General features: G+C 41.3%; 1 protein-coding gene across 1 annotated transcript in view; it reads right to left on the bottom strand.

The window, feature by feature from the left end:
• LOC122935346 (tubulointerstitial nephritis antigen-like) overlaps positions 1-20,615 on the bottom strand; it is a 131,585-nt gene that overhangs the window by 15,004 nt on the left and 95,966 nt on the right. Inside the window, exon 11 of the mRNA XM_044291111.1 lies at positions 2,887-2,998. Within this exon, the coding sequence (XP_044147046.1) occupies positions 2,887-2,998 (112 nt within the window). The remainder of the gene's footprint in view (positions 1-2,886; positions 2,999-20,615) is intronic.

Genomic DNA, 20,615 nt, shown 5'->3' with positions numbered 1-20,615 from the left:
GTCCTTTCAGTCATCTGAGGAGCAGACAGACTTTTTAATTGTATTGTCTCACATCATAAACACTCATTACAGCTCAATTCTTATCTTACTGATAAGAATGTGGCTTAAATAAGTGTTTTTAGATAATTAGATGACCAAACTAAGTGAAAGTTCCAGTCACACAGTTAGAAAAACATCACCCTTTGTGACAGAACAGCTCGATATTTTTAATAAAGGCCAATTGAAAATATTAATTTTAGCCAAAAATAAGTTAAATGCAATCATAAAAAAATTCTGACCCCTATAACCCTATGTGAGTTATGTGTACCAAGCTGCGGGATAGATAATTATTTTTGCTGGGCTATCTGTACTTTACAGTGATACCAGTCTGAAGTTTGTATGACTTTTTAATTTCTTTTTATTGCTTTTTGTTCAGAGGTGAGGTGACAAAAGAAATAACAAATTGGCCATTTAGAATTATAGTATGGGCGTTTTGGAACATGGCAATGTCTTTAATGTTTTTTTTATTTATTTTTAATTTTGATTTTGGAGAAAGGAAGGTGATTTGAAATTTGTTTTTGTTTTATTTTATTTTTTAATATTTTTTAACAATTTTTGGTGACTATAACTGGAAATCATTAGATTGCACATTCTGTTCTATGATAGCTAAATAGCCATTATAGAACACACAATTTACTATATACCAAAACAGTGATGCCACTTGCTGGCCTGTATTGGTATATTCCAGTAATAGCTATCGGAGCCTGCTTGAGGCTCAGGGCTATTATTGTAATGTAACAGCTTCCCCGATCCCAGTGGAGAAACGCTATTATGGGAGCTGGAACATGCGGCTCCCACGATTGCACGTCTCCCACAGCTACTAAGGGGTTAAATGTATACAATCAGCCTTAGGGCTGATCACATACATCGGCTGCTATTTTTGTGGTTGAATTTTTAAAGCCTTCTTGCTCATGTCATATGAAGGATAGGATTGAAATAAAAAGTATGTCACTTTCAGTGCTAACCTTAGTTTGTTTAATGCCCTATGCAGAAATTTTTTAGGCTGCTGCCCCACAAGGTAACATGACACTTCCAAATTACAGTAATGTGAATTATTCTAAATATTTTCCACAAAGAAGTTTTTAGTGATGAATGTTAGAGATGTTGGACACACCCCCTTTTCCTAAACTTTGGACTGAAGTCCGCTTCGACTGCTTCGCTTCGCTCAGTACTAATAGAAATAGATAATACACTAATATATGGATATGTACATAAGCATATACACATTCAGACACATTTGTGGTATTAAACAAATAAAAATAAATTGCAGTTTGCAATTTATAAATTATATCTAATCTATTTTTGTTTTCTCTTTGTCAGTGTAGTTAATTTAAGTATTCTTAAAGACCAACTTCTGCATGTTATTATTTTTTAATGGCCCAATACTGTTTTAGTATTTTTTCTATTTGTGCACAATAAATATATATTAAGATTGTCCTTGTTTGGAATCTATGCATAGCTTCTGTCTTTAATGCTATCATATTTTACTGTGTTTTCTGTATTTCATCTAGCTCCCTGCAAACATTTTCTGTTCTCCTTGAGCACATTTCCTATGATCACAATAATTGTCAGTTACTTCTAAAATGTCATAGTGTGTACTGTAAAAAAATTCTTAATTTCCACTTTGTCTTGATTTGCTATTGTCTTGATTTGCTCTAGATGTATTGGTGCTTCAGGATGCAGATTAACAATTAAATACTGATTTTGCTTAAATTTTTTTACCAATTGTTTTATTAAAGAATAAAAGCTACTATGATGTGATCGCTCCACCACTATACTGCCATAACTTGATCATATTATCTAGCAGCATACTACTATGACTTGATTAGTTATGAAGAAGGATTGCGCTGCAGGAGAAAATTCTTTTGTATAAAAATGAAAATAAAAGGAAAAAATAAAATAAAAGGTTCCTTTAGTAGATCTTCAATCAACGTGGTCACAAGCCAACCTCACAAAATAACACTGGTATGGAAATCTGTTCTGAAATGAAAAAGCGCACTATGGTGTAGCAAATTCCAAAAACTTAGCGCACCTGCGAATAGATTACACTCACAGGATTTCTTGCGAGTAAATGCGTATAGGAATAGATGGTATCTTCGGTAGAACTCTGTTAAAGAAAGAGGACTATAGTGTAGCATGTAATTACACTTAAAACGCCTTTTAAGTGTAATTACATGCTACACTATAGTCCTCTTTCTTTAACAGTGTTCTACCGAAGATACCATCTATTCCTATACGCATTTACTCGCAAGAAATCCTGTGAGTATAATCTATTCGCAGGTGCGCTAAGTTTTTGGAATTTGCTACACCATAGTGCGCTTTTTCATTTCAGAACAGATTTCCATACCAGTGTTATTTTGTGAGGTTGGCTTGTGACCACGTTGATTGAAGATCTACTAAAGGAACCTTTTATTTTATTTTTTCCTTTTATTTTCATTTTTATACAAAAGAATTTTCTCCTGCAGCGCAATCCTTCTTCATAACTTTACTTATCTGACTTTTCCCACATTGTCTCCGGATTTGCAGCGCTAGAGAAGACAAGTATATCTAACAGAGACTTTATTTTATTTATTTTTATGACTTGATTAGTGTTTCCAGTGCCATACTAACATGATGTGATCACTATCTCCAGCATTGTACAAGACTTAAATGAAAAAGATTTTTTGGAAACTGTTCAGAGTTCAAGTACAACATATTTCATTGCAACAATTATTTTGGGAAGAAGGATTTTCTCATCTTGGCAACAGATTATAACTGTTTTCACAGTGAGGGGAACACAACGTCCAAAATCTGCAAGGTTTTCCGTTGTATTGATTAAATTGCTAGTCCTCTAAAAATAATTCTTACCCAATAATCTTAACTGAATGTGTGCCATTTTTCTCAGATTTCTTTCTCATGCCTATATATTTATAGATTCCAGTTTTATAAAGGAAGAAGTCTTCATGAACTTCCATTACAGCTGGAAGACAGAAACATTATGTTTTAAATCTTTCAAAATAAATCATAAAAGCATTTACAAACCACTGACCATCACAAAAGAAATTACACAGTGGAAGAAATGTATTACTTTCTTGGATTTAAAGTGTAACAGCAGCAAAAAAGTTGTTTCTCATTGTAAATTCTTCTGGTTTTCCAAAGTATAATCCTTTTTACTGTACCAGTTCTTTTTGTTATGAAGAGGCTTCAATAAGTTTTGGTCAGCAGCATGTGTTGGCATTTTCATTCTCGCATTGTAAATTTATTACGAATATACTCAACTTTGATTAAATGTTTTTTAGGGAATTTACTTTTATATGGCCAGGAGGAAGGTGTCTATAGGAAGGACTGGCATAGTATTGCTTTCTCTATGGCAGATTGTCATCAAAACCTATACTTGCTTTAGTTATTTTCCATAGATAGCTACAGAAATGAAAATAAAAGACAATATATAGGTGTAAAAGTTGTGTGACTTCAAATACTCTTTCAAATCATTATGAATATTTTTTGTTAAGTAAACACTCAAATCATTACTCATTATCCTATCTCCTGAATTTCCAATTAATGGGCCTCATTTGCTTCTTCAAAGACTTCATATTTTAGATACAGTGCATACCATCTTATGACCTCCTGGTCACAGGTCAGGAACCATTCAGTTACATCAGGACCTTTTAGCTTACTTTTAATAATCACATTTATACCCTAAGATACCTGAATATGGTGTACACCTTCATAGTTTAATATACCAGTGTCTAAATGTTATATATAAAATATGATAGTGTTATAAAAGCAGTGATATATATATTATTTCAAAATATATTCCCTATTAGGGTGTTGTCTGATGACAATAATCGATGATCAGTTGATCGCCCAAATGCCCATCCAATTATGCTAAATAATAATAATAGTAATAATAACAACAACAAATGGATGCCAGTTGCAGTGGTTATGCTCTTACGGGTCAGTTATCATAACTATGTTTCTCTTGCATTTTACGCTTGTGATTTGCACAGATGCACTTTACTTAATGTCATGAATTGATCTTTATATCGTTTATTATTATTATTATTATTTTTATTAATTTATACTGAATGCTGTAACCATGCAAATGGCATCCTGTATAGGTACTGTATATATTTTATAATATAGGTTGTTTCACAAACTCTTGTATTTAATATGTAGTGTAGCATTTGTGCTGACTGCAGAATATATTTCATTAAGATTAGCACTGGTGATTTTGCTACCTTGTGCATTCTCTATATGTATTTTGTCTATAAAACAAAGATATATTTATTTATTTTATTATTGATATCTTTAGGCTAGGGTTTAATGCCTATATGAATTCACCAGCAATTTTGGGTAAAATCATGACATTACCGCTGCTTGCTGGCAATATACATTTTAGGAAAAGAAAGTTGTAAGTGACTTTGCAAAATGTAACATTTTTCCACATGAAAACATTTCCCATAGTCATAGTAATGCTACAATTTTGGCACAAACCAAGGCTCACTTAGTGTCAATAAAATGCTACAAAGAGGTTGCCTAATATTTAGCTTAACTGCAGAGAGGCTATTAAAACAATAATAAAAAATGTAACTCACCTTCGGAAGCAACCTCTGAGCCACTGCTCTGCTCTCTCCTCTGCGGCAGTGATTTAATGTTTTTTCTATAGCAATGATGGTCTTGTATACAGGATGTGTCTGCTACAGCCACTCAGTGGGCTCAATAGTATATGGCACGAGACCGCTCAGGCCAGTAATTGGCTGAAGTAGTCATATGCAGTATATGGACACAGCACTGCTGCAGAAAACATATTACTCAATCCTGCAAGCCAGCAGAGAATACAGAACAGCAGCCATGGATCAAAAGGGGGGGCTTGGGAAGGTGATTTATTTATTTATTTTATTACAATAACAATATGGTATACTTTGGCCTGCAATTGTAGGCATTGTCCAGGATTAGAAAATCGTGGCTGCTTTCTTCTAGAAACAATGCCACACCTCTTCAAGGGTTTTTCTGGTATCGTAGCTTAGCTCATTTGAATGGAATGAGGCCCAGCAACAACAACCTATGGATTGTTTTGACACCATTTCTGGTAGTAAATATATATGTTTTTCTGCCCAACCCCTTTGAATACTATGACATACCATAGTACTATATTGTCTATATAGGATGACTTTACTGAAAGATCCACACAAAAGTTATTATATCGTTCAACCAGATATCTCTGAATAATTTTAAAATGCAGTTATCATAAGTTATGCCTCTATCTTTCAATAATACATTGTTTCACAAAATTACAGGAAAAGGGGGTCAAGTATGTTATGTGCTCTGTATATCTCAGCTTTAGAACAGATAAGTCATGCTGTGGTTTCCATTTTTGACAATAAAGCTTCATTCAAATTTTGCTATTAGTGCCCAAATATCATTTAAGCAGTTAATGCATTTTTGTTACGTATGGATGGAATAATTTTGTATGAAGCCTAATGTATAAAAATTATTGAACTAACCCCTAGGAGCTGACCGAGGAAAGGCTGAGCTAAAGTGAAAGTGTGAGGCCAAAGTACTGTTTTTCAGATCAGTTTTGCATAAAATTGCACTTTAATAAATATTATCCATAAATAAACATTAAATAAAATACACAAAAACTCTCAATATGTCATTTTTATCACCTCCTTTCCCTTTTTTTCACAAATTACAATTGAAGCTAAGAAATACATAAATAAATCTGTTTCCCATGAGCTTAGCCATGCCCCCTCTCCTCCTCACTGACATATGTCCAGCTTTAAGACAATTGACTGGAGCAGGAACCTCCCGGCTGAGCCTTGTCTGCAGTAGGACAAAAAGATTGTTAAACCCTGCCTCAGTGCTAAGCCCCACTCCTCAGATGACCAAAGAAGAGAGATCAGCAGGAGATTAACCACTGTGCTCACTGAAGGATTTCTTCAATATTGTTTGTATCTGGATTACCATTAACTTCAAAGTTACTGTTTATTTACTAAATGAGTTATTTAGATATTTCTTAAATGGAGCTTCAATGTATGAATATTTATTGGAAACTTCTAGCTAATTATATGTTGTTAAGATCTAAAAGGTGATATTCTAGCAAAGGTTGGACAAACTTATCTAAGAACAAATTCATTAAACTTAGAATATTTCTTACAAAATTTTAATATTAGAGTTATGAGGCTGTCATTTAATTTAATTAAAAAGTGTTGTAAGCTATGCAGAATCAGATAAGCTTGCTAGACTTTTTTTTATGAGATATGAATATAGAAACAATAAAAATTTACTAAATTGTAACACTGAATAATTAAGGGCCACATAGTCCACAGAAAGGGCCACAAGGTCCATTTATTTTACCCTTCTACTTGTTTATATATATTTTATATAGAGAGAGAGAGAGAGAGAAAGGATAACTATTAATGCGTGGGGCGGCAATGACAGATTTCTCATCAAACAGGAGGTTTTCAAGCTCAAACAGTGCTTTATTTGTCACACAGCACATGAAACTTCCAAGTTTGGCAGCACTTGGAAGTTTCTATCATAGTTCTATCATGACCGGCGTGCCGATCACATACGTGACGCAAAGAGAGGGAAATGGGAAGGCCCTGTCCAAGGGAGAGGGAAAGCTGGTGACCCCTAACTCACCTTGAGGCTGGCACCTGACTGCCCTGACGTCCCTAGACGGGTTCCTCACCCGTACGCCGATCACGTGCCTAACCCTGGCTTTCCCTAAGATGAGCCCTACGTACTGAATAGGGCGGTGGGAACACTAGTCCGCACCACTAACACTAAAGGAAAACACCAAGGAGAGGACAGACAATACAGACAAAACATATAATCCCAGGTGGGCGATAACAGCGGACAACAAAAGCCCAACAGGGATCCGGAGGGTAACGCCAGGAATCACAGCTACACAGCTCCAGTGGGTCAGTATAGAAGTCCAGGCAGGAAGCTCTATATCTGGCAACCAGAGAAGTGGGAGAAGGGAATATAAGGAGGTTGGGAGTGCTAGACAAGAAACAGCTGAGGAGAAGGAGCTACGGATCCCTGAGTGAGCCAAAAAGGATTGCAAGGCAAACCCAGAAAGCTACCATTAAGAAACAGCACTAGCTTTAGACATAGAGCGCACAGCCACCCGCTGCGACTTCCTGACCCCGAGTATAACGGAGTCAGACGTGGCTCTTGACACCCTCGTGACAGTACCCCCCTTTCCACGAGGGGCCTCCGGACACTCAGGACTAGGTCTCTCAGGATGAGAGGCATGAAAAGCCCGAACTAACCTGTCGGCGTTTACCTCAGATGCTGGAACCCACATTCTTTCCTCGGGACCGTAACCCCTCCAATGCACCAGATATTGAAGAGAGCGGCGGACCCAACGAGAATCAACAATTTTGAATATTTGAAACTCTAGATTACCATCCACAACAACAGGGGGTGGCAGCGGTGACGGTTCTAGAGGTGGAACATACTTTTTGAGTAACGACTTATGGAAGACGTTATGGATTTAAAAAGTTTGAGGTAGCTCCAGGCGAAAAGCCATGGGGTTATTGATGGCTACTATTTTGTAAGGACCAATTAACCTAGGACCCAGTTTCCAAGAGGGAACCTTTAACTTAATATTCCTAGTAGATAACCACACATAGTCATTCACTCCTAGGTCCACAGCTGGCGACCGTTTCTTATCAGCCATGCATTTATATATACCTCCCATATTTTTCAAGTTAGCTTGCACCTTCTGCCATACATATGAAAGAGATGACGAAAACCATTCCTCTTCGGGAACCCCAGAAGACCCCCCCTCTTTGAAAGTACAGAATTGGGGATGAAAACCATATGCACCAAGAAATGGTGACTTGCCAGTGGATTCCTGACGGCAATTGTTTATAGCAAACTCGGCTAACGATAAATATGATGACCGCACCTCTTGGTTTTCAGACACAAAACACCTTAGATATGTCTCAAGGTTTTGGTTGGTACGCTCAGTCTGTCCATTCGACTGAGGATAGAAAGCTGAGGAAAAGGACAAGTGTACCCCCAAACGGGAACAAAAAGCTTTCCAAAACTTAGAAATAAACTGGGTTCCCCGATCCGAAACAACATCGGAAGGGACCCCGTGAAGCATTTACGATTTCACTGATGAATACCTGAGCAAGAGTCTTAGCATTAGGTAGTGCGGGTAACGCAATGAAGTGTACCATTTTGCTAAACCTGTCTACTACTACCAAGATAACTGTTTTACCCGCAGAGAAAGGTAAGTCAGTGATGAAATCCATTGACAGATGTGTCCATGGCCTATTGGGAATGACAAGTGGCAATAAAGACCCTGCAGGATGTGTATGAGAGACTTTCGCGCGTGCACAAGTAGAACAACTAGACAAAAAATCCATTACATCCTGACGCAACCTTGGCCACCAAAAACGACGAGACAATAGCTCCAAGGTTGCTTTACTACCCGGGTGCCCAGCAAGTGCCAAATTATGATGTTCCTTTAATAATTTGAGATGCAAGTTTAACGGTACAAACAATTTCTCTGAGGGGGAAGAGACCGGGGCGTCCCCCTGGGCTTCTAACACATTCCCCTCCAGAACAGAGTGTACAGCAGAGACAACCACTCCCCTTTGTAAAATAGGTACCGGATCACCCCCATTACCCCCTCCAGGGAAACTAGGAGATAATGCATCTGCCTTGGTATTTTTTCCCCCAGGGCGATAGGTGATGAAACAGTTAAACTTGGTAAAAAATAGCGACCACCTAGCTTGTCTAGGGGTGAGACGCTTAGCTGATTTGAGGTACAGAAGGTATTTGTGATCCGTAATCACTGTGATGGGGTGGATTGCCCCCTCTAAAAAGTGACGCCATTCTTTAATAGCTAATAGTTCCCTATTGCCAATATCATAGTTATTCTCCGCTGCAGATAGTTTTTTAGAAAAGAAAGCGCAAGGACGCCATTTGCCAGGAGATGGACCCTGAGACAGTACAGCCCCCACTCCCACCTCTCACGCATTTACTTCAACAATAAAAGGCTGGGAGACATCAGGTTGGATAAGTACAGGTGCTGAGGTAAACCTCTCTTTTAGAGAGGAAAATGCAATTTTAGCAGCGTCAGACTATTTCGAAAAATCAGTCCCCTTCCTAGTCATGTCAATAAGGGGTTTGACAATCACTGAATCATTTTTAATGAACTTTCTATAGAAATTTGCGAAACCCAAGAACCGTTGCAGTGCTTTAAGGTTCTCAGGAAGATCCCAATCTAAAATTGCCTGGACCTTCCTAGGATCCATACGGAAACCTGAAGCAGATAATAGATATCCCAGGAACTGTATTTCCTGAACGGCGAAGACACACTTTTCCATTTTTGAATATAATTTATTTGTCCGTAGGACCTGCAGTACCTGTCTTACATGTACCTCATGTGTTTTCAGATCAGATGAATAAATTAAGATATGATCTAGGCATATCACCACAAACCTGCCGATAAGATGACTAAAAATGTCATTAACAAAATGTTGGAAGACAGCAGGAGCATTGGTCAGACAGAAAGGCATGACTAGATTTTCATAATGCCCCTCAGGGGTGTTAAAAGCTGTCTTTCACTCATCCCCTTCCTTGATATGAATCAGATTCTAGGCCCCCCTAAGATCAAGTTTGGAGGACCACCTAGCACCCACAATCTGATTAAACAGGTCAGGAATGAGAGGAAGAGGGTATGGGTCTCGGATGGTTATCCGGTTTAGTTCGCAGAAATCTAGGCAAGGACGCAGGCCCCCATCTTTCTTTTTAACAAAGAAAAACCCTGCAGCCACAGGTGAAGAAGAGGGTCTGATGTGTCCCTTAGGACGACTCTCGAAGATATAATCTTTCATGGCTTGTCTCTCAGAACCTGAAAGATTATATAACCTGGTCTTGGGTAATTTTTCACCTGGAATCAGGTTAACCGGGCAATCATAAGGACGGTGAGGTGGTAACTTCTGACAACCCTTTTCAGAAAAAACGTCCTCAAAGTCCGAAACAAATGTAGGTAGAGTAGCTATGGAGGCGACTAAGCAATTGCTATTTAAGCAATTTTCTCTGCAATGCTCACTCCACTCCAATATCTCCCTAGCCTGCCAATCCACCACTGGATTGTGCGCTACCAACCAGGGAAGACCCAATACCACAGGAGTGGGAAGGCCCTCCAGAACATAACATGATAGACACTCGTTATGGTGGTCCCCTACGCGAAGGTGTAAGTTATGGACAATGTGAGTGAGGTTTCTCTCAGACAGAGGAGCAGAATCAATAGCGAATATGGGAATAGGGCTCTGTAGCGTACAGAAAGACAAACCCATAGTGCGGGCAAAATGGGCATCTATCAAATTTACCCCTGCTCCACTGTCTAGAAAGAAAGAAATAGTCTCCGTCTTAACACCAAAAACAACAACCGCTGGCAACACAAAATGAGATGTTCGTATGGAGGAAACATATACCCCCCGGCTGACATCCTCCATACAGGGTAAGTAGTTCCGATGGTCTTTTGTTTTTGAGAAAGGAAGGACAGACATTAATGAAATGACCCCTCCCCCCACAGAAAAAACAAACCCCATGCCTACAGCGAGCCTCAGGAGGACGGACCTGACGAGTAGTTCCTCCTAGCTGCATAGGCTCGTCTAGGTCCGTACAGACTAGCTGCTGCTTGGGAGGGGTTACCAATTGCTCAGGATTTTTCAATAAAATGTCTATCTATTCTGATAGAGAGGGACATAACAGCACTTAAGGGAAAAGGGGGTCTCATACAGCGCAAGCGCATCCTTAAACCTTTCGGATAACCCAGAGCAGAACTGACTCCTGAGAGCCGGGTCATTCCACTGGGTATCCGTAGCCCACCTACGGAACTCTGAGCAATACTGCTCTGCTGGCCGCTCTCCCTCTAGGAGTCTCCGTAATTTCGACTCAGCCAGGGTGACTCGGTCAGGGTCATCATATATGAGACCCAAGGCCCCAAAAAATTCATCCACTGACCGGAGAGCCTGTGAATCAGTGGGTAAAGAGAACGCCCAGGATTGCGGGTCCCCCTGAAGCAGGGAAGTATCAATCCCCACCCGCTGTTCTTCATTACCAGAGGAGTAAGGGCGCAGCTTAAAATATAACTTACAGGCCTCACGGAACGTCACAAATTTGTCCCTTTCCCCAGAAAATCTGTCAGGAAGAACAACCTTGGGTTCCGCAGCAACCTGGTTACCCATAGCAACCGCTGGGCTTGCGGTCTGCTGCAATTGCTGCTGGTCCTGGAGGACCGACGCATTCAATCCTGCCACCTCCAAAGACAGGCCTTGAAGTTGCTTTGTCAAAGCAGCAATAGGATCCATGCTGGATTCTAAATAGGCAGAAAGAAAAAGTATATATTTTTTTTCTTTCTACCTACACAAAATAAGGGCCAGATATAATATAATGACCAGCGTGCCGATCACATACCTGACGCAAAGAGAGGGAATAGGAAGGCCCTGTCTAAGGGAGAGGGAAAGGTGGTGACCCCTAACTCACCTTGAGGCTGGCACCTGACTGCCCTGACGTCCCTAGACGGGTTCCTCACCCGTACGCCGATCACGTGCCTAAACCTTGGCTTTCCCTAAGATGAGCCCTATGTACAGAATAGGACAGTGGGAACACTAGTCTGCACCACTAACACTAAAGGAAAACACCAAGGAGAGGACAGACAATACAGACAAAACATATAATCCCAGGTGGGTGACAACAGTGGACAACAAAAGCCCAACAGGGATCCGGAGGGTAACGCTCTGGAACGACAACCAGGAATCACAGCTACACAGCTCCAGTGGGTCAGTATAGAAGTCCAGGCAGGAAGCTCTATATCTGGCAACCAGAGAAGTGGGAGAGGGTAATATAAGGAGGTTGGGAGTGCTAGACAAGAAACAGCTGAGGAGAAGAAGCTACGGATCCCTGAGTGAGCCAAAAAGGATTGCAAGGCAAACCCAGAAAGCTACCATTGAGAAACAGCACTAGCTTTAGACATAGAGCGTGCAGCCACCCACTGCGACTTCCTGCCCCTGGGTATAACGGAGTCAGACGTGGCTCTTGACACCCTCGTGACAAGTTCTAGTGTCACACCACAAAAATAAACAAACCTTGCCTGTCTAGGCTTTCACTAATACACAGCACTTGCCTATCTCACTTATAGGTCACTATTCACCTTGGGAAATCTAGCTTCACACAGCCATACGGTCCAGCAGCCTCCTGGCTGTGACCATGTTATACCTTGGGGGCAATATGGTCCAACAGTCCTCCCAATTCTGACCATATGACACCCACGCCCTTCTTTTCCAGGCATCACCGGGCCCCCCAAAGTGAGGCTTTTTTCAGACTTGGGGTCCCCCAGCCCTCCTGGCTGGGACCACACAGAGGCTGTGCAGGCATCCTTCTCAATTCCTCAACTCCTCAATTCCTACCCCACACACATACTGAGGGTTGATTTATTCCACAGTGATTATCGCAGCTGGCCTCACCTCGGACTGAGAGACTCCCACTACCAACCTATCTCCTATTCCAAAGAAATCCAGCCCATATAACTTAAACAAAAGATCTCTAGCAAGCTATGCCTTGCTGAAGCAAAACATATCTCTTTCTCATATCTCTTTTCGATTTCTGCTACCTCACCCAACTAAACTGGAAATTGGGTGAGATATACACCCCCTCCACATCTGTGCCATATACTTCAGCACTATATATATATATATATATATATATACCTCCACATCTGTACCATATACTTCAGCACTATATATATATAGCCCAACATCCTGCTTGATTTCATTATTGCTAGGCCACAACTTTTGAAGCTGTTTAAGTTTTTTTGAAGTCCTGTGTAATGCAGAACTGCCAATACAACTCCCAGAAGATTATCCCAAAATGCTATATTTTACATTTAGAAATATTGAACTGCAGTTTTCATTGTGTTGACCATTTCCATTTTATAGACACCTCTAGGAATATCTACCCTTAATGCAAATTTCCATATTATTGGCAACAACTACTACAACTATTGCTCTACTACAGATGACTCTTCTGAGGTTTATTATTAATTTTAATAAATGTATAAATGACATAAGAAAACGTTTGGTATGTTTAACCTAACATACCAAACGCTCTCTTATGTAATTTATAAATTTATTAAAATTAATAAAAATCCTCAGAAGAGTCATCTGTAGTGCAGCAATAGTTACTAGACTTTCTTCAGACTTCACACCATTAACAACAGCACTCTAATAATTGTCCTAAAACCAACTGCAAATCCACGGAGCTATCAAGGGATTTAGTTCAATTTTCAATAACTTATTTATCAGCTCTTTATGTGGAACTGCCAAAGCCTTTTCTAAAATCCATTTAGGCGATATCGATGCCACATGGTGACACTTCAACGGTGTCCGGGGGACCCAGCGTAGCGTTGGTGCCACCCCAGACCAGGCCACTGCAATTACTGCTATGACAAATGTGAGCATGTTACCCATCTGGAAGCTCACATTAGAGATCTAGAACAAAATGCAACACTGAGGGTAATTGACATTCTTGAGAGGAGCAAGCTGGTTACTGAACAAGCAGTTAGTGTGGTAGAAATGGAGGTTCGTGATAAGAGTTAGGAAGAGAAGGTAAGTATGGATGTAGCAGACGCAAACTTGGTGAGTTATCACATCTACGGTACTTAACGCGTTATGACTATAACTGTTAGCTTTGCTGCATATTGTAGCTGGGTTAATGCAGTAAGGAGGAGTAGAAAGGGGTCAAGAAAAGGAATACCACTCCCAAACAAAATCCATGGCTTAAAGTTTTTATGTAGGGCAGAAGGGTTTGGGATTGTAGAGCACTGGGTCAACTTTTTATTGGTGTACCAATTGTATTCTGCAGATCATTTGCACCTGAATGGAAGGGTGCTGTGGATGAGAATACTAGCAGAGGTTACGAAGTATGAGGGGAAGAGTAAGGCAAAAAACAAAGAGTCAGAGGGGTCAGGATTACAGATAAGTGAATAAAAGTTGACAAAGTGGAATTTGATCCAAATTTCAGGAAGACTTCGATTCTCTCCGAATCTGAATTTCCTCACGCCTTGTGGTAACGAATCAGCTTAAAATAGCTGCTGCATGTGTGAGGACATGGAGCAAGGAACTCTGGGAAGGCGAGATTACCCATAATGCCATGCATGCAGCCAATCAGCAGCCAGCCATCTCTGTGATGTCACAGCCCTATAAATAGCCTCAGCCATCTTGGATTCTGCCATTTTTCAATGAACTTAGTACAGGAAGAGACGTAAGCAGGCACTAGGAACAGTGCTAGAAAAAACTTCATTGTGCTAAAAAAATGATTTACAAGTCCTGATGGACGAATATCGGCCAGGACAATTCGCGAACTCAATCAAGCGAACGCACTCAAATGTTTGTGAACCGCAAGTTTGTGGCAGGCCCCATTCACTTTAATGGCAGGCGAACCTGAAAAACCTTCAGGTCATATTTGCAGCCACCAAATACATGCTAGAAGTGCACAAATCGTCCTACAACACGGAAAGTGACATACCAGAGGGGGGTCAATGGCAAAAATTCCCACAAAAAATATGTATTTTAATCAGGGGCCATTTTTATGCGTCTTAAAGGGAAACTGTCAAAAATGTGCCCTGCTGGAGCCTAGAATTTTTTTTATTTTAGACCACGTGAGTACAGGCCAAAAACATTAGGCATTCACCAGACAGAAAACATCAAGTTATTATGTGGCTGGAGGTATATTAGATGGTCATTGGATACCAATTTTACTTCAGGCCAGTGGAATACAGGCCCAAAAAATTATTCATTCACCGGACAGAAAACATCAAGTGATTATGTGGCCGGAGGTATATTAGACGGTCATTGGATATCAATTTTACTGCAGGCCAGTACAAATACATGTCAAATACATATATTTAGAAGAACTAAAAATATAAAATTGAATTAAAAACATGGCTAACGAAATCCCCCCTCTTGAATAAACCCAAAATGATAATAGGTGAAATACGATAACATGTGGTTGTCACAGGTGTTGAATTGCTCCGGGGTCCCAACAATTATGCATTCACCGTACAGAAAAGATCAAGTGATTATGTGGCTGGAGGTATATTAGACGGTCAATGGATATCAATTTTACTGCAGGCCAGTGGACTACAGGCCCAAAAAATTATTCATTCATCAGACAGAAAACATCAAGTTATTATGTGGCTGGAGGTATATTAGACGGTCATTGGATATCAATTTTAATGCAGGCAGTGGAGTATAGGCCCCAAACATTAGGCATTCACTGGACAGCAAACATCAAGTGATTATGTGGCTGGAGTTCTATTAAATGGTTGTTAGATAACAATTTTACTTCAGGCCAGCGGAGTACAGGCCCCAAAAAATTATTCATTCAACGTACACAAAACATCAATTGATTATTTGGCTGGAGGTATATTAGACGGTCAATGGATATCAATTTTACTGCAGGCCAGTACAAATACATGTCAAATATATATGTTTAAAAGAACTAAAAATATTAAATTGGATTAAAAACATGGCTAACAAAATCCCCCCTCTTGAAAAAAAAACTAATTATAATAGTTGAAATTTGCTAACACGTGGTCATCACAGGTGTTGAATTCTTCCGTGGCCCCAAACATTAGGCATTTACCGGACAGAAAATGCCTTTTATGCCGCTGTATTTACATAAGACAGGGACCATTATTTGTTCTGTGTGGTGGCGGATATGTGTGGGCTGACATGAGGAAATTCAATTAAATGTGGTTGTCAAAAGTGTTGAATTCCTCTGAGATACATGCCTCATTCATTTTTAGAAATGTGAGGTAGTCCACACTGTTGTGACCTAGGTGAACGTCCTTTTGCACAGGACACTCGACGAGGGGCAAGCCAAGTGTTCCATGACAAATTGCGCCAGCTCTGGCCACAAATCAAGCCTGTATACCCAGTAGTCAAGGGGTTCCTCGCTGCTCAGAGCGTCCACATCGACCGTTAACCCAATGTAGTCGGACACCTGGCGGTCTAGGCATTCCCTGAGGCTGGATCCGGAGGGCTGTTGTCGATGGGTTGTCCTCAAGAATGATCTCATATCCCAAGTGACCAACACATCTTCAAACCGCCCTCTTCTTGCATTCGCTGCAGGAAGGCTGACGTTTCCACAAAGAAATAGAACATGTCCTATTCTTGTCCGCAATTGCAGACAAGATTAGGCATTTTCTATTATAGAGCCGGCGATGTGCGGTCTGTAAATTGCGGAATGCACATTGCCAGTGTCCGTGTTTTGCGGTTTCGCTAAACACGGACGTGTAAATGGACATTCATAGTAACCTTTTTAAAGGTTACGTTTTATCTTTATGTATATTCTAAGGGATTGCCTTCCTTGTACAATGTTATAATATACTTTCTATGTTAGAAATTATATTATAGTGCATTTGTATTGTGCGGCAGTTGTGTGCGGTTCTGCTGCGATACTGCAGGTATATAGAAGGACAAGCCTTATTGGAACAAATAATTTCTACTGGTGTAATGTACGAGTCCCCCCCCCCCCGAAAAACTGATTGAAGTGGGGTGTTATATACCAATATACTTTCTTTATAGAGCACTTGGGTATTGTATAGTGCATGTGCGCATGCGCGTATGCGAAAATTTTATTGACGATTTCGCATTGAAAAAAATAATGAATGGAGATTGCAGATTCGATTAATACATCTGGTATGTCACTGTCCATGTTGTGGGATTATTTGTGCACTTCTAGTAATTATTTCTTGGCTGCAAATATGAGCTGAAGGTTTTTTCAGGTTCGCCTGCCATTAAAATGAATGGGACCCACCGCAAACTTGGGGTTCGCGAACATTTGATAGTGTTCGTGAACCATCCCGGCAGATGTTCGTCCATCACAATAGGCTGATATATGTAGTTTCCACCCATTGGAATTCCACCCTCTATATGTTGTATCGACTATACGAACAGAGAAACGCTGTAAACGATTTCTTGATATCCCAGCGGACAGGAGTACTCCCCTGTCTAACTTTGATGTCAGCCAGTGGCAGCTCATGAGTGACACCTGCCATTTGCTCAGGCCCTTTGAGGAGGCCACATTATTTGTCAGTCGCCAGGACTACAGGATGAACAATGTCATTCCACTGCTTCATGTCCTGGAAAAGATGCTGGTAAATATGGGCTGGTCAGGAGACTGAAGATGTGCCGCCTAGATCTCTTGGTCACATGAGCCCTGTGAGGGCTGAACTGGAGGAGGAGGAGGACATTGAAGCACAAGCAATGTGTAGCAAAATAGGTGGTTTTTAAACAAAGGTGACAGGAGAGGAGGAGCAGGAGTAGCCAGAGGAGCTACAGGGTGATGAGGAATTGGAGGCAGAGGACCCAGACACACCTTGGCAGTATGCAGTGGAGATGGAGGCAGGGAGTCCCTCTGAGTCTCTTCCACAAATGGCCCGATGCATGCTCACTTGCTTGCATAGTGACATCCAAATTGTCACTATTTGGCAGAGGGACGACTTTTATCTCTCCACCTTGTTGGACCCTGGCTACCTGTCCAAAATGGGGGCCTTTTTTACACCCACTGGAAGGGAGGATGAACTGAACTACTATAGAGACATCCTATGTTGTGAGTTGGCCACTGCCTATCTGCGCCATCGTCCATCCTCTTGCAGGTCTGACCAGGGGGGCCCTCTGCACTCACGTTCTTCTGCCATGGCTTCCATGGCTGCTGTGGCAGGGTGGGGGGGGTAGAAGCAGTTACAGCTGATGAGCAGCTTTCTTCACCCGCCTAGTGAAGAAACTACTTAACAGCAGCAGCAGCAGCTAGACCAGGAGCAGAACCTGAAACAGCAGGTGGCGGCATACTTCGACAGCACCCTGCCACCCCTCAATGAAGATCCAGTGGACTACTGGGCAGCCAAACTGGATTTCTGTCCGCAACTAGCAGAGTTTGCCCTGGATAAGCTGTGTGGCATCAGAGCAGGTTTTTGGTGTGGCGGGGGCCATAGTTACCCTAAGAAGAACTCACCTGTCCACCCAAAATCTGGAGAGACTGACCTTTGACAAGATGAATCAGGCGTATATCAGCCAGGATCTCAATGCAACCAATGCCTGATGCATCAGACTAGATCATCCATTGTGCCACACCAACACTTTGACAAAAGAGACTGGTTTCTTCTTGCTATCTGCCTCAACTACTATTCTGATGCTGCCACCCGCCTGATGCCACACATCTGATGCCAAGTGCTCCTTCTTTCAGCCACCTCCCCACTCTGTCACCTTGCAACTCTGTGGTCTCCTGATGCTGCTGTCACCTCTACACTATGTCACCTTGTCACTCTGTGGTCTCCTGATGTTGCTGCCACCTCCCCACTCTGTTACTGGGTCACTCTGTGGTTTCTTGATGCTGCTGCCACCTCCACACCATGTCACCTTGCCACTCTGTGGTCTCCCGATGCTGCTGCTACCTCCACACTATGTCACCTTTCCACTCTTTGGTCTCCTGATGCTGCTGTCACCTCCACACTATTTCACCTTGCCACTGTGTGGTCTACTGTTGCTGCTGCTGCTACCTCCACACGGTCATTGTGCCACTCTGTGGCCTCCTGATGCTGCTGCTGGTACCTCCACATTGTCATTGTGCCACTCTGTAGCCTCCTCCTGATGCTGCCACCACCTCCACACTATCATTCTGCCACTCTGTAGCCTCCTCTTGATGCTGCCGCCACCTCCAGATTCTGTCATTGGGCCACTCTGGCAGAGGGACTCCTCATGCTGCTTCCACCTCACCACTATGTCATAGGGCCACTCTGCGGACTTCTCATGCTGTTTCTACCCTCCCCACTTTATGACTGGGGCACTTTTTTGCCTTTTGGCCTGGCTGACATCATCATTTATTTGACCCTTCTTCTTCTCTGTCAGAAAGAAGGAAAAATGAAACACAAAATGGATCCTGTCTGTGTAGCATCTCTAAGGCCTCTATGTACCATCAGATTTGGCTAATGATTTGGTAGCCAAAATCAGGAGTGTTACAAAACACAGAAGACATGCAAATATTCCATTCACGTGTCATATCTGTTTTGGATCCACTACTGCTTTTTTTGCATTAGCAATATTGATGGATTACTGACCAAATGCTGACCGAGTGAAGGCGGAAGCTCAACAGACAGAATCAGTTTTTTGGAGGTTATTGTTCTGACAGATCAGAAAAAGGGCAAAATAATTAGTGACATCAACACAAACTTACTGCTGACACCCTTTTCCACTCTGTCAGGAGGGGCTCTACTTGTATAAGCGTTTAATAGAACAGGTTCTGTATACATCTATGTGGAATCAGCTGACGACGAAGTAAAAGGACTGTGCTTCTTCTTGAAACTAACATCGACCCGTAAGGCTGAGTTCATAGTTATTTGGTCAGTTTTGGCCCCGTGACTGCCCAAATAAGTGAAGTGTGCAGTGATTCTAAGAGCGACGCCTGTCATCTGCACTCACAGTATTATTTCACTGCCACAGCAGACTCCCTATGCATGTTACTGCAAGGCACAGTGTTCTACACCACTATAAAGACTCTCTTAAGCCAGGAAATAGCTGTTTTTCAACGCGATTCGCCGCAAATAAATTCGGATCAAACCGGCCGAATCGAATTTTTGTGAAATTCTCTCATCTCTAGTTGAGATGCCGCAACATCTGAGTAGCTAAATAGTCAAAATCATGGCAGCCTTTCAGTGAATAAAAAACACGCCTGACCAAAAAGCTTCATGCAAAATCAATGTGTTAATGAATTTATGGTCATTTATCAGGGGTTCAATGACAGGGGGTGGCACAATCCCCATTCCCTATCATTGCACCCACTACTCACAAAGAAATACACTTTGTGAAAGAGAAATTTGTCGCAAAGCAAATTTTTGGGCCATGAAATACTATGTCTGTGAAGGTTCTCATTTATCCAGGTCATGTTATATATCTGTAAAGAATAAATCAAGGCAACTGGACGTACTGTAGATTTCTTGAAAACGTGGGTTAGACATCTATTGTCTGCAACATACAAGGCTGTCTTGACACCTTTTTCTGGGAAGTCTTTATCACCTACTGACTCCAATTAGGATAATGGAATCAACACCTTTGACCCAATGCTGGGTATAATTACCAGATGTGGATTCAGTTACATATTTATTCCCAGATTTTTGTACAGTCACTCAGAATTGAGAAAGCTCGTTGGAAGAACGAGTGAAATGTTTTCAAGAAATCTACAGTACGTCCAGTTGCCTTGATTTATTCTTTACAGATATATACCATGAAATACTAGTACGTCAAGGGTTGTCAAAATTTTAAAGGAAATCTGTCATCAGGATAATCACTATTGAAGTAAAGCCATAGGCCTAATAGCACTTAGTATCTTATTTCCAGATGTGCCTTTGTTTCAACAACAGATGTTTTCTATCTTCTGAAAATCCAGTTTATTTGGTATGCAAATGAGCCAGTAAGGTGCCCAGAGGGGCATCACTCTTGCAGGAAGGAGCCCAGCCATGCCTCCTGTCACAATGTGTCCACCCACCCCTCCTACATCACATT

This window comes from Bufo gargarizans, chromosome 4, assembly GCF_014858855.1.
Source record: "Bufo gargarizans isolate SCDJY-AF-19 chromosome 4, ASM1485885v1, whole genome shotgun sequence".
Taxonomy (NCBI): Eukaryota; Metazoa; Chordata; class Amphibia; order Anura; family Bufonidae; genus Bufo; species Bufo gargarizans.
Note: the sequence above shows the minus strand (reverse complement) of the source record. Positions and strands in the feature narration are given on the sequence as shown.